Source organism: Ranitomeya imitator, chromosome 1 (genome assembly GCF_032444005.1).
Source record: "Ranitomeya imitator isolate aRanImi1 chromosome 1, aRanImi1.pri, whole genome shotgun sequence".
NCBI lineage: Eukaryota > Metazoa > Chordata > Amphibia > Anura > Dendrobatidae > Ranitomeya > Ranitomeya imitator.
Window position 1 is genome coordinate 274,120,620 of NC_091282.1, and position 24,124 is coordinate 274,144,743.

The window sequence follows — 24,124 nt, forward strand, 5'->3', positions numbered from 1 at the left end:
CTGAATTCACTAAATTATAATTGTATTACTCATTAGAACTCATCCTCTGAAGGGTTCAAATTGAAACTTTGTTTTTAATATTTCTGGTTACATTTGCTCAAAAATAATCTGATTGTAAAAAAAAAGACATTAATTGTTGAATTTGTTTGATCACAAATGATGTGAAACATAGTTCTCAATATCAGATCTCTAAGGCTATGTTCCCCAAATGAGATTTTGGTCAGTTTTTGAGGCTGTAGATTATTTACTGAATTTATGCACCTATTAAGAGAAAAGATGTTACTTGCTGTTAGGGCTGGCAGAACTGTTGTGAATTCTGTGGCAGAGCTCCCTCCTGTGGTCACAAGTGGTACTTCGGCTGATTCTCTCTGTGAGCTTCCGTTGGTGAAGGAAAGTGGTACTGCGGCTTCTGAGTTTCCTTCCTCAGGTGATGTGGTGAAGTCGTTAGGTGCTGCTCTATTTAACTCCACCTAGTGCTTTGATCCTGGCCTCCAGTCAATGTTCTAGTATTGGACCTGTTTCCTCCTGGATCGTTCCTGTGGCCTGCTGCTCTGCATAGCTAAGTTCTGCTTTGCTATTTTGTTTGCTGTTTTTTTCTGTCCAGCTTGTCTATTTGTTTTTTCCTGCTTGCTGGAAGCTCTGGGACACAGAGGGTGTACCTCCGTGCCGTTAGTTCGGTACGGAGGGTCTTTTTGCCCCCTTTGCGTGGTTTTTGTAGGGTTTTGTGTTGACCGCAAAGTTACCTTTCCTATCCTCGCTCTGTTCAAAAAGTCGGGCCTCACTTTGCTAAATCTATTTCATCTCTACGTTTGTCTTTTCATCTTAACTCACAGTCATTATATGTGGGGGCTGCCTTTTCCTTTGGGGTATTTCTCTGAGGCAAGGTATGCTTATTTTCTATCTTCAGGCTAGCTAGTTTCTCAGGCTGCGCCGAGTTGCATAGGGAGCGTTAGGCGCAATCCACGGCTGCCTCTAGTGTGGTTGGAGAGGATTAGGGATTGCGGTCAGCAGAGTTCCCACGTCTCAGAGCTCGTTCAATGTTTTTTGGGTTATTGTCAGGTCACTGTATGTGCTCTGACCTCTATGTCCATTGTGGTACTGAATTACCTTATCATAACACAGAACGCACCAAATAATTATAAGGAAGGTATAAGGTGCGTTCGCAGCCCAGGGTCCACGGTGCAGAGATAACACCTGCTGCAAGACATGGGGTTAGAGTCTCTCTAGACCACTAGCGCTCGGCGCCGCAACTGCGGAGCCAGGGAAACCTAAATAAACATTTACCACACTAAGTGCACACAGCTCTGCTCTGGCGGACGCCACTAACCACCCTAACTGGGGCCAAGAAAGCGCACTAGTTGCGTAAGGCGCCGCACTGGTGGTTGCTGCTGATTAATGCTGTATTCTCGTGCTGGATTGCACAGTCTGGCGCTAGGTAGTTCAATCACCCAAATACTTTCAATAACACTAGGGATTGGTATGATTAAGGAGCTTTCACCAGATTCAATCACACATCCACACACACACGATTTCATGGCCAAGCGGCCATGCGAACCTTTTATAGCTGTAGCCTTCCGGGACCTTCCTAGTGGTCCAATCGGAGCAGATACAGGACCTTAACATGTGACCCTGACCTCCAATGAGAGACATGTTTGGTGTATGTGAACTTGTAATGACCTGAAGAATCATAATGGCAGGCCAGTTTTAGAATTTAATGATCTTGGTAAAAAAAAATCAACAGCTGTGAGATTGCACTTTTTTTACTATTTCAACGCACGTGGAATTTTTTTTCACGATTTTGCAGTAAAAGGTATGTTAAAACCAATTATATCATTCAAAAGTACAACTTGTCCTGCAAAAAACAAGCCCTCAAAAGGTCATTTTGACAAAAAAATAAAAAAGTTATGGCTCTGGGAAGAAGGGGAGCAAAAACCGAAAATGCAAAAGCAAAAATACCTCTGGTTTTGAAGGGGATTGTAATCCAGTGCACTTTTTTTTATCAAGACTGGTGTGCAAAATGCCATTCTGGAGAATTGGGGCCAAAGAATATATAAAGTAGTAACATAGTAACATAGTAACATAGTTAGTAAGGCCGAAAAAAGACATTTGTCCATCCAGTTCGGCCTATATTCCATCATAATAAATCCCCAGATCTACGTCCTTCTACAGAACCTAATAATTGTATGATACAATATTGTTCTGCTCCAGGAAGACATCCAGGCCTCTCTTGAACCCCTCGACTGAGTTCGCCATCACCACCTCCTCAGGCAAGCAATTCCAGATTCTCACTGCCCTAACAGTAAAGAATCCTCTTCTATGTTGGTGGAAAAACCTTCTCTCCTCCAGACGCAAAAAATGCCCCCTTGTGCCCGTCACCTTCCTTGGTATAAACAGATCCTCAGCGAGATATTTGTATTGTCCCCTTATATACTTATACATGGTTATTAGATCGCCCCTCAGTCATCTTTTTTCTAGACTAAATAATCCTAATTTCGCTAATCTATCTGGGTATTGTAGTTCTCCCATCCCCTTTATTAATTTTGTTGCCCTCCTTTGTACTCTCTCTAGTTCCATTATATCCTTCATGAGCACCGGTGCCCAAAACTGGACACAGTACTCCATGTGCGGTCTAACTAGGGATTTGTACAGAGGCAGTATAATGCTCTCATCATGTGTATCCAGACCTCTTTTAATGCACCCCATGATCCTGTTTGCCTTGGCAGCTGCTGCCTGGCACTGGCTGCTCCAGGTAAGTTTATCATTAACTAGGATCCCCAAGTCCTTCTCCCTGTCAGATTTACCCAGTGGTTTCCCATTCAGTGTGTAATGGTGATATTGATTCCTTCTTCCCATGTGTATAACCTTACATTTATCATTGTTAAACCTCATCTGCCACCTTTCAGCCCAAGTTTCCAACTTATCCAGATCCATCTGTAGCAGAATACTATCTTCTCTTGTATTAACTGCTTTACATAGTTTTGTATCATCTGCAAATATTGATATTTTACTGTGTAAACCTTCTACCAGATCATTAATGAATATGTTGAAGAGAACAGGTCCCAATACTGACCCCTGCGGTACCCCACTGGTCACAGCGACCCAGTTAGAGACTATACCATTTATAACCACCCTCTGCTTTCTATCACTAAGCCAGTTACTAAGCCAGTTACTACAGTTAGTGCAAATATTTCCGAACAAAGATTTATTACTAATTAGAAAAAAAACTTAGACTCTAAATCAGCTTCCTGGGTGTTCATCATAGGATCTTGCAAGAACTTGCCCCTTTGAATAGTCATTTCAAGAATATTTCTGCATCTCCATTAATGTAAAATGTAAAATGTGATCAAAGTAAAGCAGACTTCCTAATTGTGCCCTTAACTCTAGTCTTGAATATTCTGTTGACACTTTGTGCCTTTGTTATCTTCAAATACAAAAGAAAAGGACACAAACTTGCATGGTACATTAGTAGACCTACAAAACATAAATCACAAACCATATATATGTCACTCTGCAAGATAGATTTTCACTTAAACCAAATGTTCAAAACCATTAAATCAAAGAAAATATTTGTAGTAGCTGAACCCCAAACAAGTGTAAACAGTAATCTAATCCTGTAGTCGACTTATCTAAATGAGTTCCTTTTGCCATCACTGATGTATAAAAACCTTTCCAGCACCAATTTATTACTTTCCACACCCCAGCAATTTGCTTCTGAAGAAATCAGGACTGCCTTTAATCATAGAAACTTCAATAACCATGAAATATGTAGAAAGCATATAAAGATAAAAATGAATCAGTGCCGAGGCTTGTATATTTATCAGGATAAGAAAATGTTAAAAGGGAACACCACCTATAAAAAAAATGGAAACATAATGTATTAAGAATTCTGTGGTAGTGTGATACAAAATGTGAAGTTGGTGCCAGACCAAACAGTGCCACTTAAATGATTAAAGTATGTTTAATCTTTATAGCTACAGGAAATGCTGTTTTAGAAACAGACAGTAAAGTGTGATTCACCATCCTCTATAATGTAGCTAAAGAATTGATAGAGAAAAGACTTTATTTAGACTTTAACCCCTTAAAAGGAACCTGTCACCCCCAAAATCGATGGTGAGCTAAGCACACCAGCATCAGGGGCTTATCTACAGCATTCTGGAATGCTGTAGATAAGCCCCGATGTATCCTGAAAGATGAGAAAAAGAGGTTAGATTATACTCACCTGGGGGGGTGGTCCGTTCCGATGATATTGCAGTGCGCAGGTGCCAGGAAAGGTCAGAGAGGCCCATCGCCTGCGCACTGCAGTACTTGGCTCTGCCCTCAACCGGGCAGACAAAGTATGCCTGTGCCTGAGTTGCAGCGTGAACACAAGAAGAGGATGTCATCTGACGAAGATGGGAGGCGCCGGACCGGATCGCGACACCCATCAGACCGGACCGGGACCGCCCCAGGGGAGTATAATCTAACCTCTTTTTCTCATCTTTCAGGATACATCGGGGGCTTATCTACAGCATTACAGAACGCTGTAGATAAGCCCCTGATGCCGGTGGGCTTAGCTCACGTTTGATTTTGGGGGTGATAGGTTGTTAGGGACTGGCGGAACGCACCAAGAATCAGATGTTATGGTATTAGGTGCGTTCGCAGTCCGAGGTCCACCGTGCAGGTAAAAGACCCTGCTGCTAGTAAGACGGACTATATGGCGGTACTAAGTATACACACATGGGTTAACTTCACCCTGCGTGAAGGAAGCGATCCTGCTGCGTCACAGGACCGCAGTACCGCACATAAAGCACGAGCAAGAAGTCAGCGGACTCAACCCCTACACAGGATTGAAGTCCGATTAGACACTTGCTGGCACAACACCGCAACTGGGTGTGTCAGAGGAACATAAATAATAATATTAAGGCACAAGAGTGCGTGCGGTGCCACACTGACGGACGCCACTAACTACCCAGGCTTGGGTCAGGAAAGCGCAGAGCAAGCGCACGGCGCCGTACTGGCGGACACAGCAACTGGTGGCTGTAATGTGTGTTTCGTGCTGTTGGATAAGTCGGGCGCTAGATAGCAAACATACACCTTCCGCGAACAGACATTCAATAGGGAGGGTTATTTAAAGAGCGACTTTCACTCACAACACACACACATATATACAAGACAATACTAGCTGTCATGCGCAGCTTATATAGTTGCAGCACAGGAAGCTGCTACCGAAGTTTTGCCCTTTCAGGACCTTCCTGGAGGACCAATGGGACGTGCTGCAGTACCTGAGCATGTGACCCTCGATCTCCAACGGGAGATCTTGCCCTGGGCATGCTCAGTGTGTGCAAATAAGGACTTAGTCCCAGAGAAGCCCACTCGCCGCAGATCAGTGCAGGGTACAACAGGAGAGCCAGAAAAGGCAGCAGTAACCCATTGCACAGAATCAGTCCCAGCGAGACGCTGGGAGCGACGCCTCCGCTGAGCAAACCCCACTGCGGCCGATTCCAAATGGGAGACCGCAGCAGACACGGATCGAGATTCCCCCTGTGCAGCAGAGGAAACTCGACTCCTAACATTACCCCCCCTCCTAGGGCCCCCCCTCCTTGGGGCTTGCTACACTCGAAGGCAGCAATGAGCTGCGGAGCCCGAATGTGCTCAGCAGGCTCCCAGGACCTGTCCTCAGGACCATAACCCTTCCAGTCCACCAAATAAAATTTTTTGCCACGTACCACCTTGCACCCCAAAATAGCGTTCACCTCGAAATCGTCCGTATGTCTCCCGTATACATGTCTCGGCAGATGACTCAGAAAACCGAGACATGTATACGGGCTTAAGGAGGGACACATGAAAGGTGTCGGTGATACCAAGGCGTGGAGGAAGGGCCAGACGGTAGACCATAGGATTAACCTGTTCGAGGACCTTGAAGGGACCCAAGTAGCGAGGTGCAAACTTAGTGGACTCTACACGCAGCCTGATGTTACGGGCGGAGAGCCACACTAAATCGCCAGGAGCAAAGGTCGGGGCAGGGCGCCGATGTGCATCGGCAGAGGACCTCATTCTCTCCTTCGAGGCCCGAATGGCATCCTGAGTGCGGTCCCAAATGTCCCGTGCCTCCACTGCCCAGTCTGCCACCCTGGAGTCAGCAGAGGACACGGGCATAGGCACAGGAACCTGCGGATGCTGGCCGTAATTAAGGAGGAAAGGAGTCTGACCGGTGGAGTCGGCTACAGCGTTATTAAGGACGAACTCTGCCCATGGTAATAAAGATGCCCAGTCATCCTGCCTAGCAGAAACAAAATGTCGTAGATATGTGACCAGAGTCTGATTGGCCCTCTCTACCAACCCATTCGTCTCGGGATGATATGCGGAAGAGAGATTTAACTCAATGCTGAGAAGACGACAAAGCTCTCTCCAGAACCAAGACGCAAACTGGGGACCCCGGTCACTGACAATTTTGCCGTGTAGGCGGAAGATGTGTCTTATGAAGAACGCTGCCAAGGCCCGTGCAGAAGGTAACCGTGGGAGCGGCACCAAATGCACCATTTTCGAGAAATGATCGGTAATAACCCAAATGATGGTACAGCCGCGAGACTTGGGCAAACCCACTACAAAGTCCATCCCGACCATCTCCCAGGGCCTGTCTGCCACCGGCAAGGGATAGAGTAACCCAAACGGCCGTTGTCGAGGAGACTTATTTTTGGCGCATGAGACACACGCCAGAACGTAATCTCTGACATCTCGGAGCATATGCGGCCACCAGTACGTCCTCGCCAGCAGCTCAGATGTCCTTTTTGTCCCAAAGTGTCCACCCACCCTTGAGGAATGAGCCCAAGAGAGAACCTCCGGTCGCAAATTTATGGGCACAAAAGTCTTGCCCGGAGGCACAGACTCAAGCGACACCGGAGCCACGGTTCTCAAGCTCTCAGAAGGAACAATAAGCCAAGGCTCTCCTTCCTCCTCCTCAGATGACACAACAGAGCGAGAGAGAGCATCAGCTCGAATATTCTTCTCCCCAGCGAGATAATGGAGGGTGAAGTGGAATCGGGAGAAGAATAAGGACCATCTGGCCTGGCGAGAATTTAGCCGCTGGGCTGTTTGCAAATAGAGCAAATTTTTGTGGTCTGTAAAAACTTGAAAGGGAAAACGAGCCCCCTCCAAGAGATGTCTCCACTCTGAGAAAGCCAATTTCATCACTAGCAACTCCCTGTCCCCGATGGAATAATTCCTCTCCGCTGGGGTGAAGGTCTTGGAGAAGAAGAAGCACGGATGCTTCCGACCTTGAGCATCCTTTTGGAAGAGGACTGCTCCAGCACCAACGGAAGAGGCATCCACCTCCATTATAAACGGCTTATCGACATCGGGACGATGTAGGATGGGAGCGCTAGCAAAATGAGACTTAGTAGAAGAAAAGGCCTTGGAGACCTCTTCAGACCACACTTTGGGATTTGCTCCCTTCTTGGTGAGGGCTACCAAGGGAGCTACCAAAGTTGAGAAATGGGGAATGAACTGGCGGTAATAATTAATGAACCCCATAAAGCGCTGCACCGCTTTAAGTGAATGGGGTTCTTGCCAGTCCATCACAGCCTGTAGTTTGGCAGGATCCATAGCCAATCCCTGGGCAGAGATGATATAGCCCAGGAAAGGTAAAGACTCCTGCTCAAACACACACTTCTCCAACTTTGCGTAAAGAGAGTTTGCCCGTAAGAGGTCGAAGACTCTGCCAACATCTCTCCGGTGGTGAGAATATCATCCAGATAGACTACGACCGAGGTGGAAAGCATATCCCGGAAGATATCATTGACAAAGTCTTGGAAAACGGCTGGAGCATTACAGAGCCCGAAGGGCATCACCAGATACTCATAGTGCCCATCTCTGGTGTTAAACGCCGTCTTCCATTCGTCCCCCTCACGGATGCGAATCAGGTTATAAGCTCCACGCAGGTGTAATTTGGTAAATACCTTAGCTCCCCGTAGCCTATCAAAAAGCTCAGAAATCAGGGGCAGCGGGTACTTATTCTTAACGGTGATGGCGTTAAGACCCCTGTAGTCTATGCAAGGACGCAACTCTCCATTCTTCTTCTGTACGAAGAAGAACCCTGCCCCTGCTGGTGACACTGACTTCCTAATAAACCCTCTTGCCAAATTCTCCTGGATGTACTGGGACATAGCCTCCGTTTGCGGGAGAGAGAGGGGATAGACACGTCCCCGAGGAGGTTCTGCTCCAGGCAAGAGATCTATAGGACAGTCATAGGGACGGTGAGGCGGAAGGGTCTCCGCGGCCTTTTTGGAGAAGACGCCTGCATAAGACCAATAGTATTTGGGGAGAGTAGAGAGATCTGCGGGCATCTCAGTGGTGGAAACACATCTGCCCTTACAGGATTCACTCCAACCCAATATCCTCCCAGAGGTCCACTCAATATGTGGGGAGTGGAAACGGAGCCAGGGTATTCCCAGCAGAATCTCATCCATTCCCTCGGGAAGGACAAGAAGGGAAATAATCTCCTGGTGGGATGGGGACATGGCTAACGTGAAAGGGACAGTCTGATGTGTGATCTGTAGCGGAAGTGTCGACCCATTCACCACTCTAACGGTTACTGGTTTGGCAAGCATAACCAGAGGTACTGCGTGGCGCAGAGCAAAAGCAGAAGACATAAAATTTCCTTCTGCTCCTGAATCCACACAAAGCTCTACTGTAAGAGTGGATGTGCCTAACAGGATTGTCCCTTTAAAGGACAATTTGGAGGAAAATGCCACTGTGTCCAGTGAACCTCCTCCAATGGTCATTAGACGCGATCGTTTTCCCGACCGCCGTGGACATTTATTAGCGTAATGTCCCGGTTGCTGGCAATTTCTACACACCACAGGTACTCGAGCGGTCTGAGACCTAGGTCCCGCTCGAGAAACCTCCATGGCCTCATGGGAGTCAGACGCCATAACAGGAGATTCTAGAGGTTTGGCAAAGGTGGGAGCCAGCCGAAACCTCTGCCTACACTGGGTCCGCTCCAACCTCCGCTCGTTAAAACAGAGATCGATGCGGGTAGCTATAGTAATAAGCTCCTCCAGTGTGGCGGGAATCTCCCTGGTGGCCAAGGCGTCCTTTACATGATCTGCCAGTCCTTTCCAGAACACCGGAATAAGGACTTTATCCGGCCATTTCAGCTCAGAAGCTAGAGTCCGGAATAGGATGGCGAACTGGCAGACCATGGACGAAGCCTGAGTAATTGCCAACAATTGGAGCGCAGTATCGTGGGTGACACGGGGTCCCAAAAAGACCTGCCTCAGAGCGTCCAGGAAGATAGGAGCACTCTGTACCACATGATCACCACGTTCCCAAAGCGGCGTTGCCCACTCCAACGCCCTGCCCGACAAAAGAGACAAGATGAATCCCACCCTCGCCCGTTCCGTAGGAAAATGTGCAGCCAGCAGCTCGAGATGTATGGAGCACTGGCTCACGAATCCCCGACATAGCTTACTGTCACCAGCAAACTTGTCTGGAAGCGGGAGACGGGATAAGGTCGGAGCAGGGGTGGCAGCGGACAAACTGGCTGCAAATGCACTTGCAGCCTGAACAGCGACAGCAGTAACGTCCACAGCTGAGGTTGCACGCTCTAGAGCCGCCAACCTACCCTCCAGCTGTTGGATGTACCGCTGTGAACGCTGATCGTCCGTCATTACTAGCCAGACCTTGGCGCTAGTATTCTGTTAGGGACTGGCGGAACGCACCAAGAATCCGATGTTATGGTATTAGGTGCGTTCGCAGTCCGAGGTCCACCGTGCAGGTAAAAGACCCTGCTGCTAGTAAGACGGACTATATGGCGGTACTAAGTATACACACATGGGTTAACTTCACCCTGCGTGAAGGAAGCGATCCTGTTGCATCACAGGACTGCAGTACCGCACATAAAGCGCGAGCAAGAAGTCAGCGGACTCAACCCCTACACAGGATTGAAGTCCGATTAGACACTTGCTGGCACAACACCGCAACTGGGTGTGTCAGAGGAACATAAATAATAATATTAAGGCACAAGAGTGCGTGCGGTGCCGCACTGACGGACGCCACTAACCACCCAGGCTTGGGTTAGGAAAGCGCAGAGCAAGCGCACGGCGCCTTACTGGCGGACACAGCAACTGGTGGCTGTAATGTGTGTTTCGTGCTGTTGGATAAGTCGGGCGCTAGATAGCAAACATACACCTTCCGCGAACAGACATTCAATAGGGAGGGTTATTTAAAGAGCGACTTTCACTCACAACACACACACATATATACAAGACAATACTAGCGCATGGCCGTGCGGTCATGCGCAGCTTATATAGTTGCAGCACAGGAAGCTGCTACCGAAGTTTTGCCCTTTCAGGACCTTCCTGGAGGACCAATGGGACGTGCTGCAGTACCTGAGCATGTGACCCTCGATCTCCAATGGGAGATCTTGCCCTGGGCATGCTCAGTGTGTGCAAATAATGACTTAGTCCCAGAGAAGCCCGCTCGCCGCAGATCAGTGCAGGGTACAACAGGAGAGCCAGAAAAGGCAGCAGTATCCCTTTGCACAGAATCAGTCCCAGCGAGACGTTGGGAGCGACGCCTCCGCTGAGCAGACCCCGCTGTGGCCGATTCCGAATGGGAGACCGCAGCAGACACGGATCGAGATTCCCCCTGTGCAGCAGAGGAAACTCGACTCCTAACACAGGTTCCCTTTAAAGACCAGGTCATTTTTCATTTTAACGCTTTGGGTTTTTCTTCCTCTTCTTCCAAAAACCATTACATGTTTATTTTTCTGTTGACATAGATGTATAAGGGCTTAGTTTTTTTTTCAAGATTGAGGTTTTGAATTATACCATTCATTCAATCAATTTACTGGAAAATAGAAAAAAAATTCTAAGTGTACTGAAATTGTGAAGAAAATGCAATTCTGCCACGTTTGTTTAGTTTTTGCAGCATTCATTCTACAGTAAAAAATGACCCTGAATTATGAGTTTCCAGGTCATGATGATTATAGCGACACCAAACTTGCATAGTTTATTTAAATGAAGAAGAAAATTCCGAAGTCCATTAAAACCTGTGACCAGGTGACCTGACTATCCCAACCTGGGTTCTCCAAACAAATTTATGGGCTCACTGTTGGGCAGTGGACCAGTTCTGTAATCCACCAGCTGTCACCATGGTCCCTAGGCTGAAGTCCTGTATAATGACACTGGTGACAGGAGCCGCCCCCTTTTATATCTCCCAGGTAACATTTCAGGACATTGTGCCCCACTGGATTGGAGAAGAGATAATCATGGCTGCTAACTCATTGTTTGCTAGTTCAATTAGACTGCATACTTGTCCTTCAAATGATGCAGATTAGTACACAGTACCGATGCAATCCATGAGCAACAGGCATTCCACAAATTAGCATACACAAAGGAGCATCAGACAGTCTCACATGAATCAATAGCTCATGTTCCTAGACTTACTGAACAAAGAAATTGTACAACTGGCATAATTAAAAATAGTTCTTCACACAGAGCCAGATTGAAGCTGAGTATTTACATTTCTCCCCATTTGTTTTTTGAGTTTCCGTCTTTTTTCTCCCCTTTTTCCCAGAGCCATAACTTTTTTATTCTTCGATATGACCATGTGAGGGCTTGTTTTTTGAGTGATGAGTTGTTCATTTGAATGTCACCATTGTTTTTTTCCATATAGTGTACTGGAAAACGTCAAAAAAATCAAAATGCAGTGAAATTGCAAAAAAAGTGCAATTCAACAATTGTTTTTTGTTTTGCTATTTTACCATGTTCACTAAGTGCTAAAACTGATCTGCCGTTATGATTCTCCAGGTCATTACGAGTTCGTAGATACTAAAAATGTATAGGCTTTTTTTTATTTAAGTGGTGAAAAAAAAATACAAAGTTTCTTAAAAAAAAAAAAAAGTTGCCATATTCCGAGACCCATACCATCGCTATTTTTCTTGATCTTGGGCTGGGTGAGGACTTATTTTTTTATACCCTTTTGGTGTAGATACGATCTTTTGATCGCCTGCTATTGCTTTTTAATGCAATGTTGCATTGACCAAAAAAATGTAATTCAGGCGTTTTGACTTTATTTTCCTGTTGCGCCGTTTACCGATTGGATTAATTCTTTTTATATATTGATAGATCGGGCGATTATGAACTCGGCGTTACCAAATATGTTTTTTTTCTTTATTGTTTTATTTTGTCTGGGGCAAATGACAACTACAAGGGTCTGCTGCAGACCTCGGGTTGTCATGCCAACCCAACGGCATGTGACACTGGCGCTTATGGGTGAGATTAGTGATGCACTTTTGGCGCGAGCATGATAAATGGTAAATGGTATTGGTAAATGAACCTGCCCACATAGCTTGCAGCTTGTTTTTACGCTGGGGTACTTATACTAGAACCTTCTGTCCACAGGCAAATTTTTTGGAGTCTGGTAGCATGGTTGTAGCATCATTTTTGCCTTTCATGAGCCACTTCTTAATAAGGCAGCTCATCTTTTCCTTAAACTTTTGAACATAATCCAGAATGAGAGCCTTTTCTGTGGAGAAGGTGCTTTCTTATCTTTTTTGTACCAGCCGCAAAAGCCCTTGAGTTTTTTGTCCACACAGCAATTCAAAAGCGAGAGAATCCAGTGCAATCAGGTGGCACCTGCCTGTAGGCGAAGAGAAGCTGATGCAGGCTTTTCTTCTAGTCTCCTCTCCAGGACTCCACATACTGGCTACTAATCTGTTGGAGCATTCAATTGAAGTGCTCACACAACCCGTTAGTTTCTGTTAGTTTTAGTTAGTGTGCATGGGGCGGACCCCATATTTCTCTGAGAGGGTCTGAATCAGCTCTTTTTGGAAATTGGCCCCCTTGTCAGTCAATACCTTCTGTGGAAACCCTTCTTGACTAAAGATGTCCAGTAGAGCTTGAGCTACGTGCTCCGCATCTATGGATGACAAGGCAATGGCCTACGGGTAGTTGGTGGCAAAGTCGACCAGGGTGAAAATGAACCTCTTTCTGCTGTGGCTGGCTAAGGGGCCTTTTAAATCTGTGGCAACACTCTGGAATGGTTCACCTATCAAGAGCATGAATTGGAGTGGGGCATGACAGATAGCTTTCCTCATGACACACCAGACAGGAGGCTCAATATTTCTGAACTTCTTGAGTGACCCTTGGACAATAAAAACTATGCAGCAGGTGGGCCCGAGTCTTTTTGACCCTGATGTGGCCAGCTGCAGTGATGTCATGGGCCAAGCGTAGGAGTTGAGGTCTGTACTACTGTGGTACCATGAGCTGATGGACACAGCTGCAGGGTTTTTCTAGGTAGAGTGCAGGCTTTCCCTGATATAAGAGCCCCTTATCCCATCTATACACCTTCCACTGACTTCTTTCCCCAGGTTGGGCAGTCACACTGCGGACAAGCTGTAGGATTGGGTCCGAGAGTTGTGCTTCCCTAAACTACCTATGATCTATCTCCTCCAGTCAATAGCCACAGTCCGGTCAGGTGTACTTACAGACGCCAACTCAGAGGAGGATTATGGAGGCTTGGAATGAGGGTTAGCCTCAGAAGGAGTGGCAGAAGATTCCACATCTGGGGACTGCTTGGATTGGTTTTTGGTGATGACAGTGGCAAACTTGCAGGAAAGCCCTTGTCCTAGGTCATTACCCAAAATAACGTGTGTGGGGAGGCCTTTCATGAGCCCTACTTTGACCTCTCCCTGGTTGGTCCCCCAGTCCTACTGCACACATGCCAGAGGGATGTCCGAGCGCTGACCCCCGGCAAGGTAGATATCAGTTGGCAGCCTGGTAAATGGTGTTCTAGGGGGACAATATCTGGGCTGACCATGGTTATGGAAGACCCAGTGTCCCAAAGTCTCTGAGCATGGATGTCCCTAACTTTGACAGGCAGGATGTGTCTATAGAGGTTGGCTGCTGTAGGGTGGCGAACTTGCCATAGGTTGTGGACAGGGTATATCACTTCAACTGCTGCTTGTGTATTCAAGGGGAACATTCCCGAGGGCTTGTCTCAGCAGACATCTTTGGCCATGTGTCCAAGGCACCCTCATGTATAACAGCATTGTAGGTTGGACAAATCACGGGATCCTGGTTGTACCCCTTTTTTTTTTCAGGACCTCTGCTGGATAGTGGGATAATCCTGCTTCAGTGGCTAGTGACTACTTGAGTTCCTGTTTGAGGAGTCTACTGGAATTGGTGTGTATGTTAGGTAAACTCATTGTCAAATCAGGCTGCTTGCTCTGGGGTGTCGGGCTTCTGATTGGATACCTACACTTGTATTTCTGGGACCATCATCGCCATAAGTTGCTCAAGCATGATCACGTCCAAGGGGGCAGCAATGGAGTCGACCACAGATCCAGCAGTTCCAGTGCTGTCAGAGTTGACAGTTGACCCGAGTGTGATATCTTCATATATTTCTACGAAGCTGTCACACTCGGGTCAGGAGATGTGCAGTCAGCCCGTGCATTGCAATCCGATATCAGACCGATTATCATGGACATCTGAAACAGCCCTTACTGATACCCATAAAATTACACAAGCTGCACCAACAGCTACTTCGTAATACAAAATAATGTTTTTAGGTTCATGGATTGTGCTTCTAACATGTCTGATGTGATGAAAATGTGAACATAGCCGAGTACATGAATATCTAGCAATTTTGTGCATAGTAACAACAAGCATAAGTATGGTTTCTTGCTGCAAGAACACGGGGTACTGAGTGTTGTTAATTTTGCTCCAAAGCTATGCCATATGAATCCTCAATTTGAATATATCCTGCTATCATTTAATTATGTGGATAGTGTAAACAGGTGCTTTAGATGCAACAACGCAGAAGATGGGGACACAGCAGTAACTTAACCAAAGATTATACAGTATATTACTCTAACATAGCAATTTGAATGATTTAGATACAAAGTTAAAGTTAGCAGATTATTAGTATGCAATAACATTTTTAAAATTTAAATGTAAGTCACTTTTCCATATTGAAACTTTGAATCAGCTATCACCTGACCTGGAGTCTCCTCCAATCTTTTCCCCTCAGGAACCATGTGCTTCATTATACAGTTCCTGCAATTCTTTCCACTTTCTCTTGTCCTGCAAACTTTGTCCAATAGATGGCGGTGCTTGCTTGCAGACATCCCATTATGCATTAAAGGTGGAAATCTTCCATTTGTCCATCTCCTTACAATAGTACTAATGATTGCGGAAAACAGCAGCAAAAAAAAAAGATAATGGGAAAACACTGAATCTCTGTGTGCATGAGCAATTTGCATCCACAGACATGGCTGGTGCTGTTACATGATTTTGTAATGTGTGATTCGAAATGAAAAGGCTATAGCCCTCCCTGTCCTCCCGTAGGTATTATTGACTTTTGTTAATATTACCATGGAAACCGCGTGAAGTGGCTTCACATTTCAAAATTAGTACAAAACACTATGAAACTCTTTATAAAGTGAGACATAAATTAACCTCCTAGTGCTCTGTCTTAAATACTAGTTGGAGATTAAAGAGTAACCGTTGGTTTAAATTTTATTTCATAAATCAATAATACCCAAAAAATGAAGAAACTTTGTAATATACAGTATTTTACCAGATAAATCTGCTACTTTCTCTTCCTGGATTGATCTTTCACTCTCAATTCATAGGTAAAATCTCCCATGAGTTGCAGCAAAGTGGATTGGATCTGTAGAAATCTCATGCCCACTGTGCTTTTTTTTTCCACTTAGCGTAAACTGACCTGTTGTGTTTGGAATCAGCAACATGTCTACTTTTCTTGCTGGTATGCTGAGTTTTTTTGTGTGGATGTTCTCTATACAATTGCATAACATGCAAAAAATCCACAGGTAGAAAACACATTTGTGTTTTTAATGCATATTTGGTGCGGAAATGCATTAAAAATGCAAGTAACCAGCATATGATTGTATCAATAAAGTTTTGTCCAACTCAAATACAGGAAAGTATCAAACACAAAGTCACTATATTTATAACACGGCACACCAAAAAGAGACATAAACTGCGACATCAAAAACGTGATAAAACTGTATGCAAAATAACACATTAAAAAACTCAAGTAAGCTAATTTACCTAAAACAGGTCCAGAAAATCTGAAATTTAAAAAATTCGCCAAATACCCATCATGGGAACATAGCTTAAAAATTCTATGGACAAGGGAGGAGGAGGAGGTATAAGCTAGAGGCCTTTCTACTGCACGTTCTCTTGAAACGACAAGTTACAGTTCTCCACAGGACCTTAGAGCCAGATGTGCATGTATACGGGAGAATCAGGAGAATTAATTCTAAGAATTGAACACGTCAACAATTTTCTAAGTCAATATATTTATAAAGGTGCTATTGACATGAAACTTTCAATAACAACTAGTGATGAGCAAATATACTCGTTACTCGAGATTTCCCGAGCACACTCAAGTGACCTCAGAGTATTTTTTAGTGCTCGGAGACTTAGTTTTTCTTGCCGCAGCTGAACGATTTACATCTCTTAGCCAGCATAAGTACATGTGGGGGTTGCCCAGGGCCGTATTTGCCACTAAGCACTTGAGGGAATGTGCCTAGGGCGGGGACGATGCGGGGGGTGGCACCTGAGCAAGGTTTTTTTTTTTTTTAATAGAGTCCGGGTCGGGGTCACTTTAATCTTCCCCCCCCCGCCCGCTTGCCTGCCTCCGAGTCCTTTCCCCCCTTGACATCTTACAGTATGAGTCATACATACTCACCTAGCTGCTCCAGCGATGCCTGGTCTGGTCTCAGCGACGGCAGCTCATCCTGTGTGAGTGGTCAGATGGTACCGCTCATTAAGGTCATGAATATGCCGCATATTCATGACCTTAATGAGCAGTACCACCTGACTGCTCACACAGGACAAGGGTGCTGCGCCGGGACAGAGGTGGAGGATTCCGTTCTGCGCGCCGTGCGCGGTGAGTATGATGACAGCCAGGGAGGATGGGGGGAGGATGAAGGAGGACCGTGGACGGGGAGCCGAGCCATACAAGATGGGAGCGGTGCCGGCCGGGAGCCGATGACGATGAGCCATGCATGGAGGGGGCGGCTGGCCAGGGGGGAGAGATGATGAGCCATGCAAGATAGGAGCCAGCGATGAGCCATGCATAGGGGGATGGGAGATGAGCCAGAGGCTGAGCCACCCATGCATACAGGGTGGGGGGACATGAGCCACGCATATGGGGGGATGGGAGATGTGCCAGAGCCACCCATGCATACAGGGAGAGGGACATGAGCCACGCATACAGGGGGGATGGGAGATGAGCCAGAGCCACCCATGCATACAGGGAGGGGGACATGAGCCATGCATACAGGGGGGGATGGGAGATGAGCCAGAGCCACCCATGCATACAGGGAGGGGGACATGAGCCACGCATACAGGGGGGGAAGGGAGATGAGCCAGAGCCATCCATGCATACAGGGAGGGGGAGATGAGCCACACATACAGGGGGGGAGATGAGCCACCCATGCATACAGGAGGGGTGAGATGAGCCATGCATACAGGAGGGGGGAAGAGATGAGCCATGCATGATGGGAGCGGGGAGCCGATGAGCCATGCATACAGGGAGAAGGGGGAAATGAGCCATGCATAAAGGATGGGAGGGGGGAGATGAGCCATGCATACAGGGAGGGGGGGAGAGATGAGCCATGCATGATGGGAGCAGAGAGCTGATGAGCCATGCATGGGGGGAGATGAGCCATGCATACAGGATGGGAAGGGGGGTGGGCCACTATACAGTATGCGTGGAGCATCATATGTGGCCAGCCATTATATAGTATGAAGCATCATGTGTGGCTATTATACAGTATTGAGCATCATATGTGGCCATTATACAGTATGGAGCATCATGTGTGGCCATTATACAGTATGGAGCATCATGTGTGGCCGCCCATTATACAGTATGGAGCATCATGTAGAGCCATTATACAGTATGGAGCATCATGTGTGGCCGCCCATTATACAGTATGGAGCATCATGTAGAGCCATTATACAGTATGGAGCATCATGTGTTGCCTTTATACAGTATGAAGCATCATATGTGGCCATTATACAGTATGGAGCATCATGTGTGGCTATTATACAGTATTGAGCATCATGTGTGGCTATTATACAGTATGGAGCATCATGTGTGGCCATTATACAGTATGTAGCACTGTGTGGCCATTATACAGTATTGAGCATTATGAGTGGCCATTATACAGTATGGAGCATCATGTGTGGCCATTATACAGTATGGAGCACTGTGTGGCCATGTTTTCGTTTGGTTATAATTATTGTATATGAAACAGTGTGATCAGCAGTGCTAAATGGGTGTGGTTGGGATGTGGATATGGGTGTGAAATGGGTGTGGTCAGAGGCATGGCCTAAAATTTGCCACGGCGCATTACGTGTGCCGCAAACTTTATACCTCTTTCCTTTCTCCAAAAGTTGGGAGGTATGGTACCACATTTGCCAGATTACGGCAAATGCTGCAAATCCCATAGGGAATGAATGAGGCCAAACACAGTATTGCTGTAAGTGATCCGTTATGCGGCAGATGCAGAAAAACTGCCGGATCTGCTGCAAAAGGTGACTTTCACATTAGCGATTATTGCCAAAGTCTATGCCGATAGTGTCATACTCACCAATGGGGAGGCAGCACTAAAAGTGCCTAGGGCAGCAGAAACTCTAAATACGGCCCTGGGGTTGCCTGGTTGCTAAGGAATCCCCACATATACTTATGCTGGCTAACAGATGTAAATCTCCGAGCACTAAAAAATACTCGGAGGACACCCGAGCATGCTCGAGAAATCTCGAATAACGAGTATATTCACTCATCACTAATAACAACCCATCTAATCCACTCAGGCAAAGTTTGATCAACTATGATTCGCATTATTGAAAAGTAGAACTATGTAGGAACCATACAGCGTTGCAGCTAAGTGGCACAAGTACTAAGGCTCATAGTGAAAAAAAAATTGCCAACGCCCTGCTGACTCAATAGCTACTTAGATCCAAATTTTCTTTTAAAATTAAGAAAAAAAAACTATGAACTGGGACTTTCATGTCATGGATTTCTGTGGCCAAGCATGTAAAACTAAAATTATGAAGCACAATGCCAAGCCTTTGATAAAATGGTGAAAGGAACGCCACTACTGGACTTTTTTAACTGGCTGTCTCATGGATGACTCGAGATTTGGCAAATGCCAGGAGAATGTTGAATTTATCGTTGCGACTTTAAATTTTAGTGTAGGAGGGATAACACTATGGGGTTGTTTTTTAGGGATGAAAATCCTAATTTTTCAGCTTGTCTAGATAGTTTTGATAATTGTGTGCTTCCAACTGTTAGAACAATTTAAGGAAGGCCATTTTCTTTTCTAGCATGACTGTGCCCTAGTGCACGAAGCAAGATGTATAAAGGGATGATTGAGTTGGTTTAGTTTTATAAAACTTGACAGAGCCCTGAGCTAACGTCCATTGAAAACCTTTGTGGTTAACTTAAAAATCGATTGCCAGCAAGACCCAAATTTAGTGCCTGGCCTCACAAATGGTCATCTGGATGAATAGGTAGAAATTCAGACTCACTGTAAAATTTTGCAAAATATTTAGAATTGAGAGTCCTCAGTGGTTGAAACCTTTTAATGGCTAACTGAAAAGATGGTAACAAATTGCAAGCTTTCGAGACTACACAGGTCTCTTCATCAGGCAAAGACTAAAACAAATTCTGAAGAATCACATATTTATGCACAACATAGCACAGAGAAAAATTTTTTTTGCAGAAATCCTTCCCAGGTTCAGGTTGGGAAATTGAATAGTTTGTGTTACTTAATATTATAACACTAATAATACTTGGACTAATGTTTGTTTTTCTCCCTTTGTATATTTTTGCAGCTGCCATGCAAAATCATAGCAATCCTGCTGCATTTCTTCTTCCTAAGTGCATTTGCATGGATGCTTGTGGAAGGTCTGCATCTCTACAGTATGGTTATCAAAGTGTTTGGGTCAGAAGAGAGCAAGCATTTCTACTATTATGGAATTGGATGGGGTATGTGCACACTTGTGATATTTAATTACAAACTATAGTAAAAATATTACTGAAAATTATTTTTTTTGTATTTCAAGTGTATGTTATCCAGTTTAACACCAGAACAGTTCCCCCTGTTCTTTGCCAGATACATTTTTGTTTTTTTCATTCATGTGATTTAAAGAGCTGTTCTTTTTTTGTTGTTTTGATATTGAAGCAATTTTTGAAGGTCTTTTTCATGATACATGGTGCATTATTTTAATGTCACTGCCATGCTCTTTCTTTTTTATATTGATATTTGGTAAATAAGGGAAATAAGTGTATGTTTTCCAATTTTATGGCCACAAAAGACCTTTTTTTTTTATCAATTAGTGTTTATTGAAGATTTCCAAAACAATACAGTGCAGTCAAACAGTAATAACAGTAACAGAGGTCAACTAAAAATGACCGGAAATAAGTAAGGAGAAAAACCAAACCAATCAGGAAGGAAGAAGTAGGGGAGAGAGGCGGGGGAGGGATAGGTACAGTAGGGGGAATAGGAGGGGGGGGGGGAAGGGGTATAGGCATTCACTAGACATTATCTAGCAATTCAGTAATAGACAAGGGGTCCTGGCAAACTATGGCAGAATAAGAATATTACAAACACAAAAACAGACATGTCAATTATGCTTACTTATTCCCACTCAAGTAAACGATCAAACAAGGTGGTGCGGGTCAATAGAGGAATGACCACTATGTAACCAAGGGTGCCAAATATTTTGGTTTTGGCAGTCATGGAGTGAGCCAAAGCGAGTTCATACTGGCAGTGGACTTTAAGTTTATTAATTAATTCACTAATATTGGGAGGATTAGTGTCTTTCCATTTTGAGGCGACTAATAACCTGGCAGCTATTAGAATATGTGATAGTGTACCTCGAAGTATGTGTGGAATGTCCTCCAGGCCGATGTGAAGAATGGCCTGCCTAGGTGACAGAGTCAGCTGGATCCCCAAGACCTGTGCAATTAAAAGGTCCATATCTCTCCACCAGGGCTGAAGAATTGGACACGACCACCAGGTGTGTTCCAGAGTTCCCCTGTGACCGCACCCCCTCCAGCATTTGTCCGACCCAACAGGGTCATAGTGAGCCACCTGAACCGGATATTGATACCATCTAAGGTGTACTTTTTTCAATTGTTCGAGATGATTGACGCAGGCAGATACCCGTAATACTTCACCCAGTCCCTCCTCCCAATCTATCGGGTCCAATAGGAAGTCCAGATCCTGTTCCCACTTGATCATATATGGCAGTTTAACATCTTCTGCTGGGTCGTTTTAGGCTTTATATAATATTGAAATTCCCTTCGGGCCAGAGTCAGGCAACAAGAAATAACCATTAACCCTGTTATTTAAATGGGAGTTGAAGAAAGGCGAGTTTGGGGAATTATGAAGTAGATGACGTATCTGCAAATATTGATAGAAATATCTCCGGACATTCGGGAAGTTGGAGGCCAAGCGGTCAAAGGGGACAAGGCCAGCGGCATCCAATATCTGCCGTAATGTTACGATTCCAGCATCAATCCAAGGCTGGAGATTAATAAATGGGATGTGTGTCTCAAGGGCTTTTAAGGATAGGGAGTCATGAGATAATTTAATCAAGGAAGGGACCAGTGTCCTACAATAATGGAGCGCGATTTTCATGGTTGGTAAGGGAGGGGAATAATCAGTGATTGCAATAGATTCAGCCTCAAGAATTGTGCGGGTAGATCTAGTTTTGGCATAATAGTTTTCTATTTGGAGCCATCTATGGTCTTTGTCCGCCTGCCACCAGTCTCTAAGTCCAGTTAGTATGGCCGCTCTATGGTACAGCATGAGGTTCGGCATTCCCAGTCCTCCCCGTTTGTACAGATAGTACATCAAGGTCCTAGAGATTCTAGATTTTTTGTGTGACCAAATATAATCGTATGTCATAGTTTGTAATTTCAAAATCAAATGTTTGGGGATTTTTAATGGGATACACCTAAGGAGATACAGTATTTTAGGCAGGATCATCATTTTGAAAACATTAATCCTGGCAATCCAGGATGTCATAACTTTGTGAAAATGGTCAAGTTGTGCCCTAACCTGTGTGATCAATTTAGAGAAATTCTTCTCAACAATCTGTTCAGAGCCCATCAATATAACTCCCAAGTACGGGATACCCTCTGTCATCCATTTAAATGGAAACTCAGCCTCCATTTTCGACTTGGCCGCCCACGGAACCGCCACCGGAAACAACAAGGACTTCGTGGGATTCAACCTGTAGTATGACACATTACTGAATTCCCTGAGTTCCAAGGTAATAGCTGTCAAGGATGTCTCCAAGTTGACACAGGATAGAATAACATCATCAGCATACAAGCCAATTCTGTGCTCCATCTGTCCAACCCTGATGACGGTGATATTAATAGAGGTTCTTATGCGTTCAGCGAGCGGCTCCATGAACAGTGCGAAAATAATAAGAGTGGGCAACCCTGACGAGTGCCATTCGTGATCTGAAACGGACCAGATAAAAAACCGGACGTCAAGACCCTGGCACAAGGAGTCGAGTACATAGCACAGATTGCTGAGAATATTGGGCCCGACAGTCCAAACCTTTCCAATACTGCCCGAAGATACCCCCAGTGCACCCTGTTATGAAAGGCAATTCAGAATCACAATGGACATGGAGGTCAGAGCACATACAGTGAACTGACAATAACCCAAAATAATAGAACGAGCTCTGAGACGTGGGAACTCTGCAGACCGCAATCCCTAAGCCTATCAAACCACACTAAAGGTAGCCGTGGAGCGCTAAGAACATCAGAAATCCTATACGGACCAATAAAACGAGGTTTAAACTTAGGAGAGGAAACCTTCATAGGAATATGACGAGAAGATAACCAAACCAGATCCCCAACACGAAGTCGGGGACCCACACGGCGTCTGCGATTAGCGAAAAGTTGAGCCTTCTCCTGGGACAAGGTCAAATTGTCCACTACCTGAGTCCAAATCTGCTGCAACCTGTCCACCACAGTATCCACACCAGGACAGTCCGAAGACTCAACCTGTCCAGAAGAGAAACGAGGATGGAACCCAGAATTGCAGAAAAACGGTGAAACCAAGGTAGCCGAGCTGGTCCGATTATTAAGGGCGAACTCAGCCAAAGGCAAAAAGGACACCCAGTCATCCTGATCAGCAGAAACAAAGCACCTCAGATATGTTTCCAAGGTCTGATTGGTTCGCTCGGTCTGGCCATTAGTCTGAGGATGGAAAGCCGAGGAAAAAGACAAGTCAATGCCCATCCTACCACAAAAGGCTCACCAAAACCTCGAAACAAACTGGGAACCTCTGTCAGAAACAATATTCTCTGGAATGCCATGCAAACGAACCACATGCTGGAAGAACAAAGGCACCAAATCAGAGGAGGAAGGCAATTTAGACAAGGGTACCAGATGGACCATCTTAGAAAAGCGATCACAGACCACCCAAATGACTGACATCTTTTGAGAAACGGGAAGGTCAGAAATAAAATCCATAGAGATATGTGTCCAAGGCCTCTTCGGGACCGGCAAGGGCAAAAGCAACCCACTGGCACGAGAACAGCAGGGCTTAGCCCGAGCACAAATCCCACAGGACTGCACAAAAGCACGCACATCCCGCGACAGAGAGAGCCACCAAAAGGATCTAGCCACTAACTCTCTGGTACCAAAGATTCCAGGATGACCAGCCAACACCGAACAATGAAGTTCAGAGATAACTCTATTTGTCCACCTATCAGGGACAAACAGTTTCTCCGCTGGGCAACGATCAGGTTTATTAGCCTGAAATTTTTGCAGCACCCGCCGCAAATCAGGGGAGATGGCAGACACAATCACTCCTTCCTTGAGGATACCCGCCGGCTCAGATAAACCCGGAGAGTCGGGTACAAAACTCCTAGACAGAGCATCCGCCTTCACATTTTTAGAGCCCGGAAGGTACGAAATCACAAAGTCAAAACGGGCAAAAAACAACGACCAACGAGCTTGTCTAGGATTCAAGCGCTTGGCAGACTCGAGATAAGTCAAGTTCTTATGATCAGTCAATACCACCACGCGATGCTTAGCTCCTTCAAGCCAATGACGCCACTCCTCGAATGCCCAC

At 45.5% G+C, this 24,124-nt stretch overlaps 1 protein-coding gene across 1 annotated transcript in view; it reads left to right on the top strand.

The window, feature by feature from the left end:
• Positions 1-24,124, top strand: part of ADGRD1 (adhesion G protein-coupled receptor D1) — a 1,443,566-nt gene that overhangs the window by 840,453 nt on the left and 578,989 nt on the right. The window contains exon 18 of the mRNA XM_069756056.1: positions 19,854-20,007. Within this exon, the coding sequence (XP_069612157.1) occupies positions 19,854-20,007 (154 nt within the window). The remainder of the gene's footprint in view (positions 1-19,853; positions 20,008-24,124) is intronic.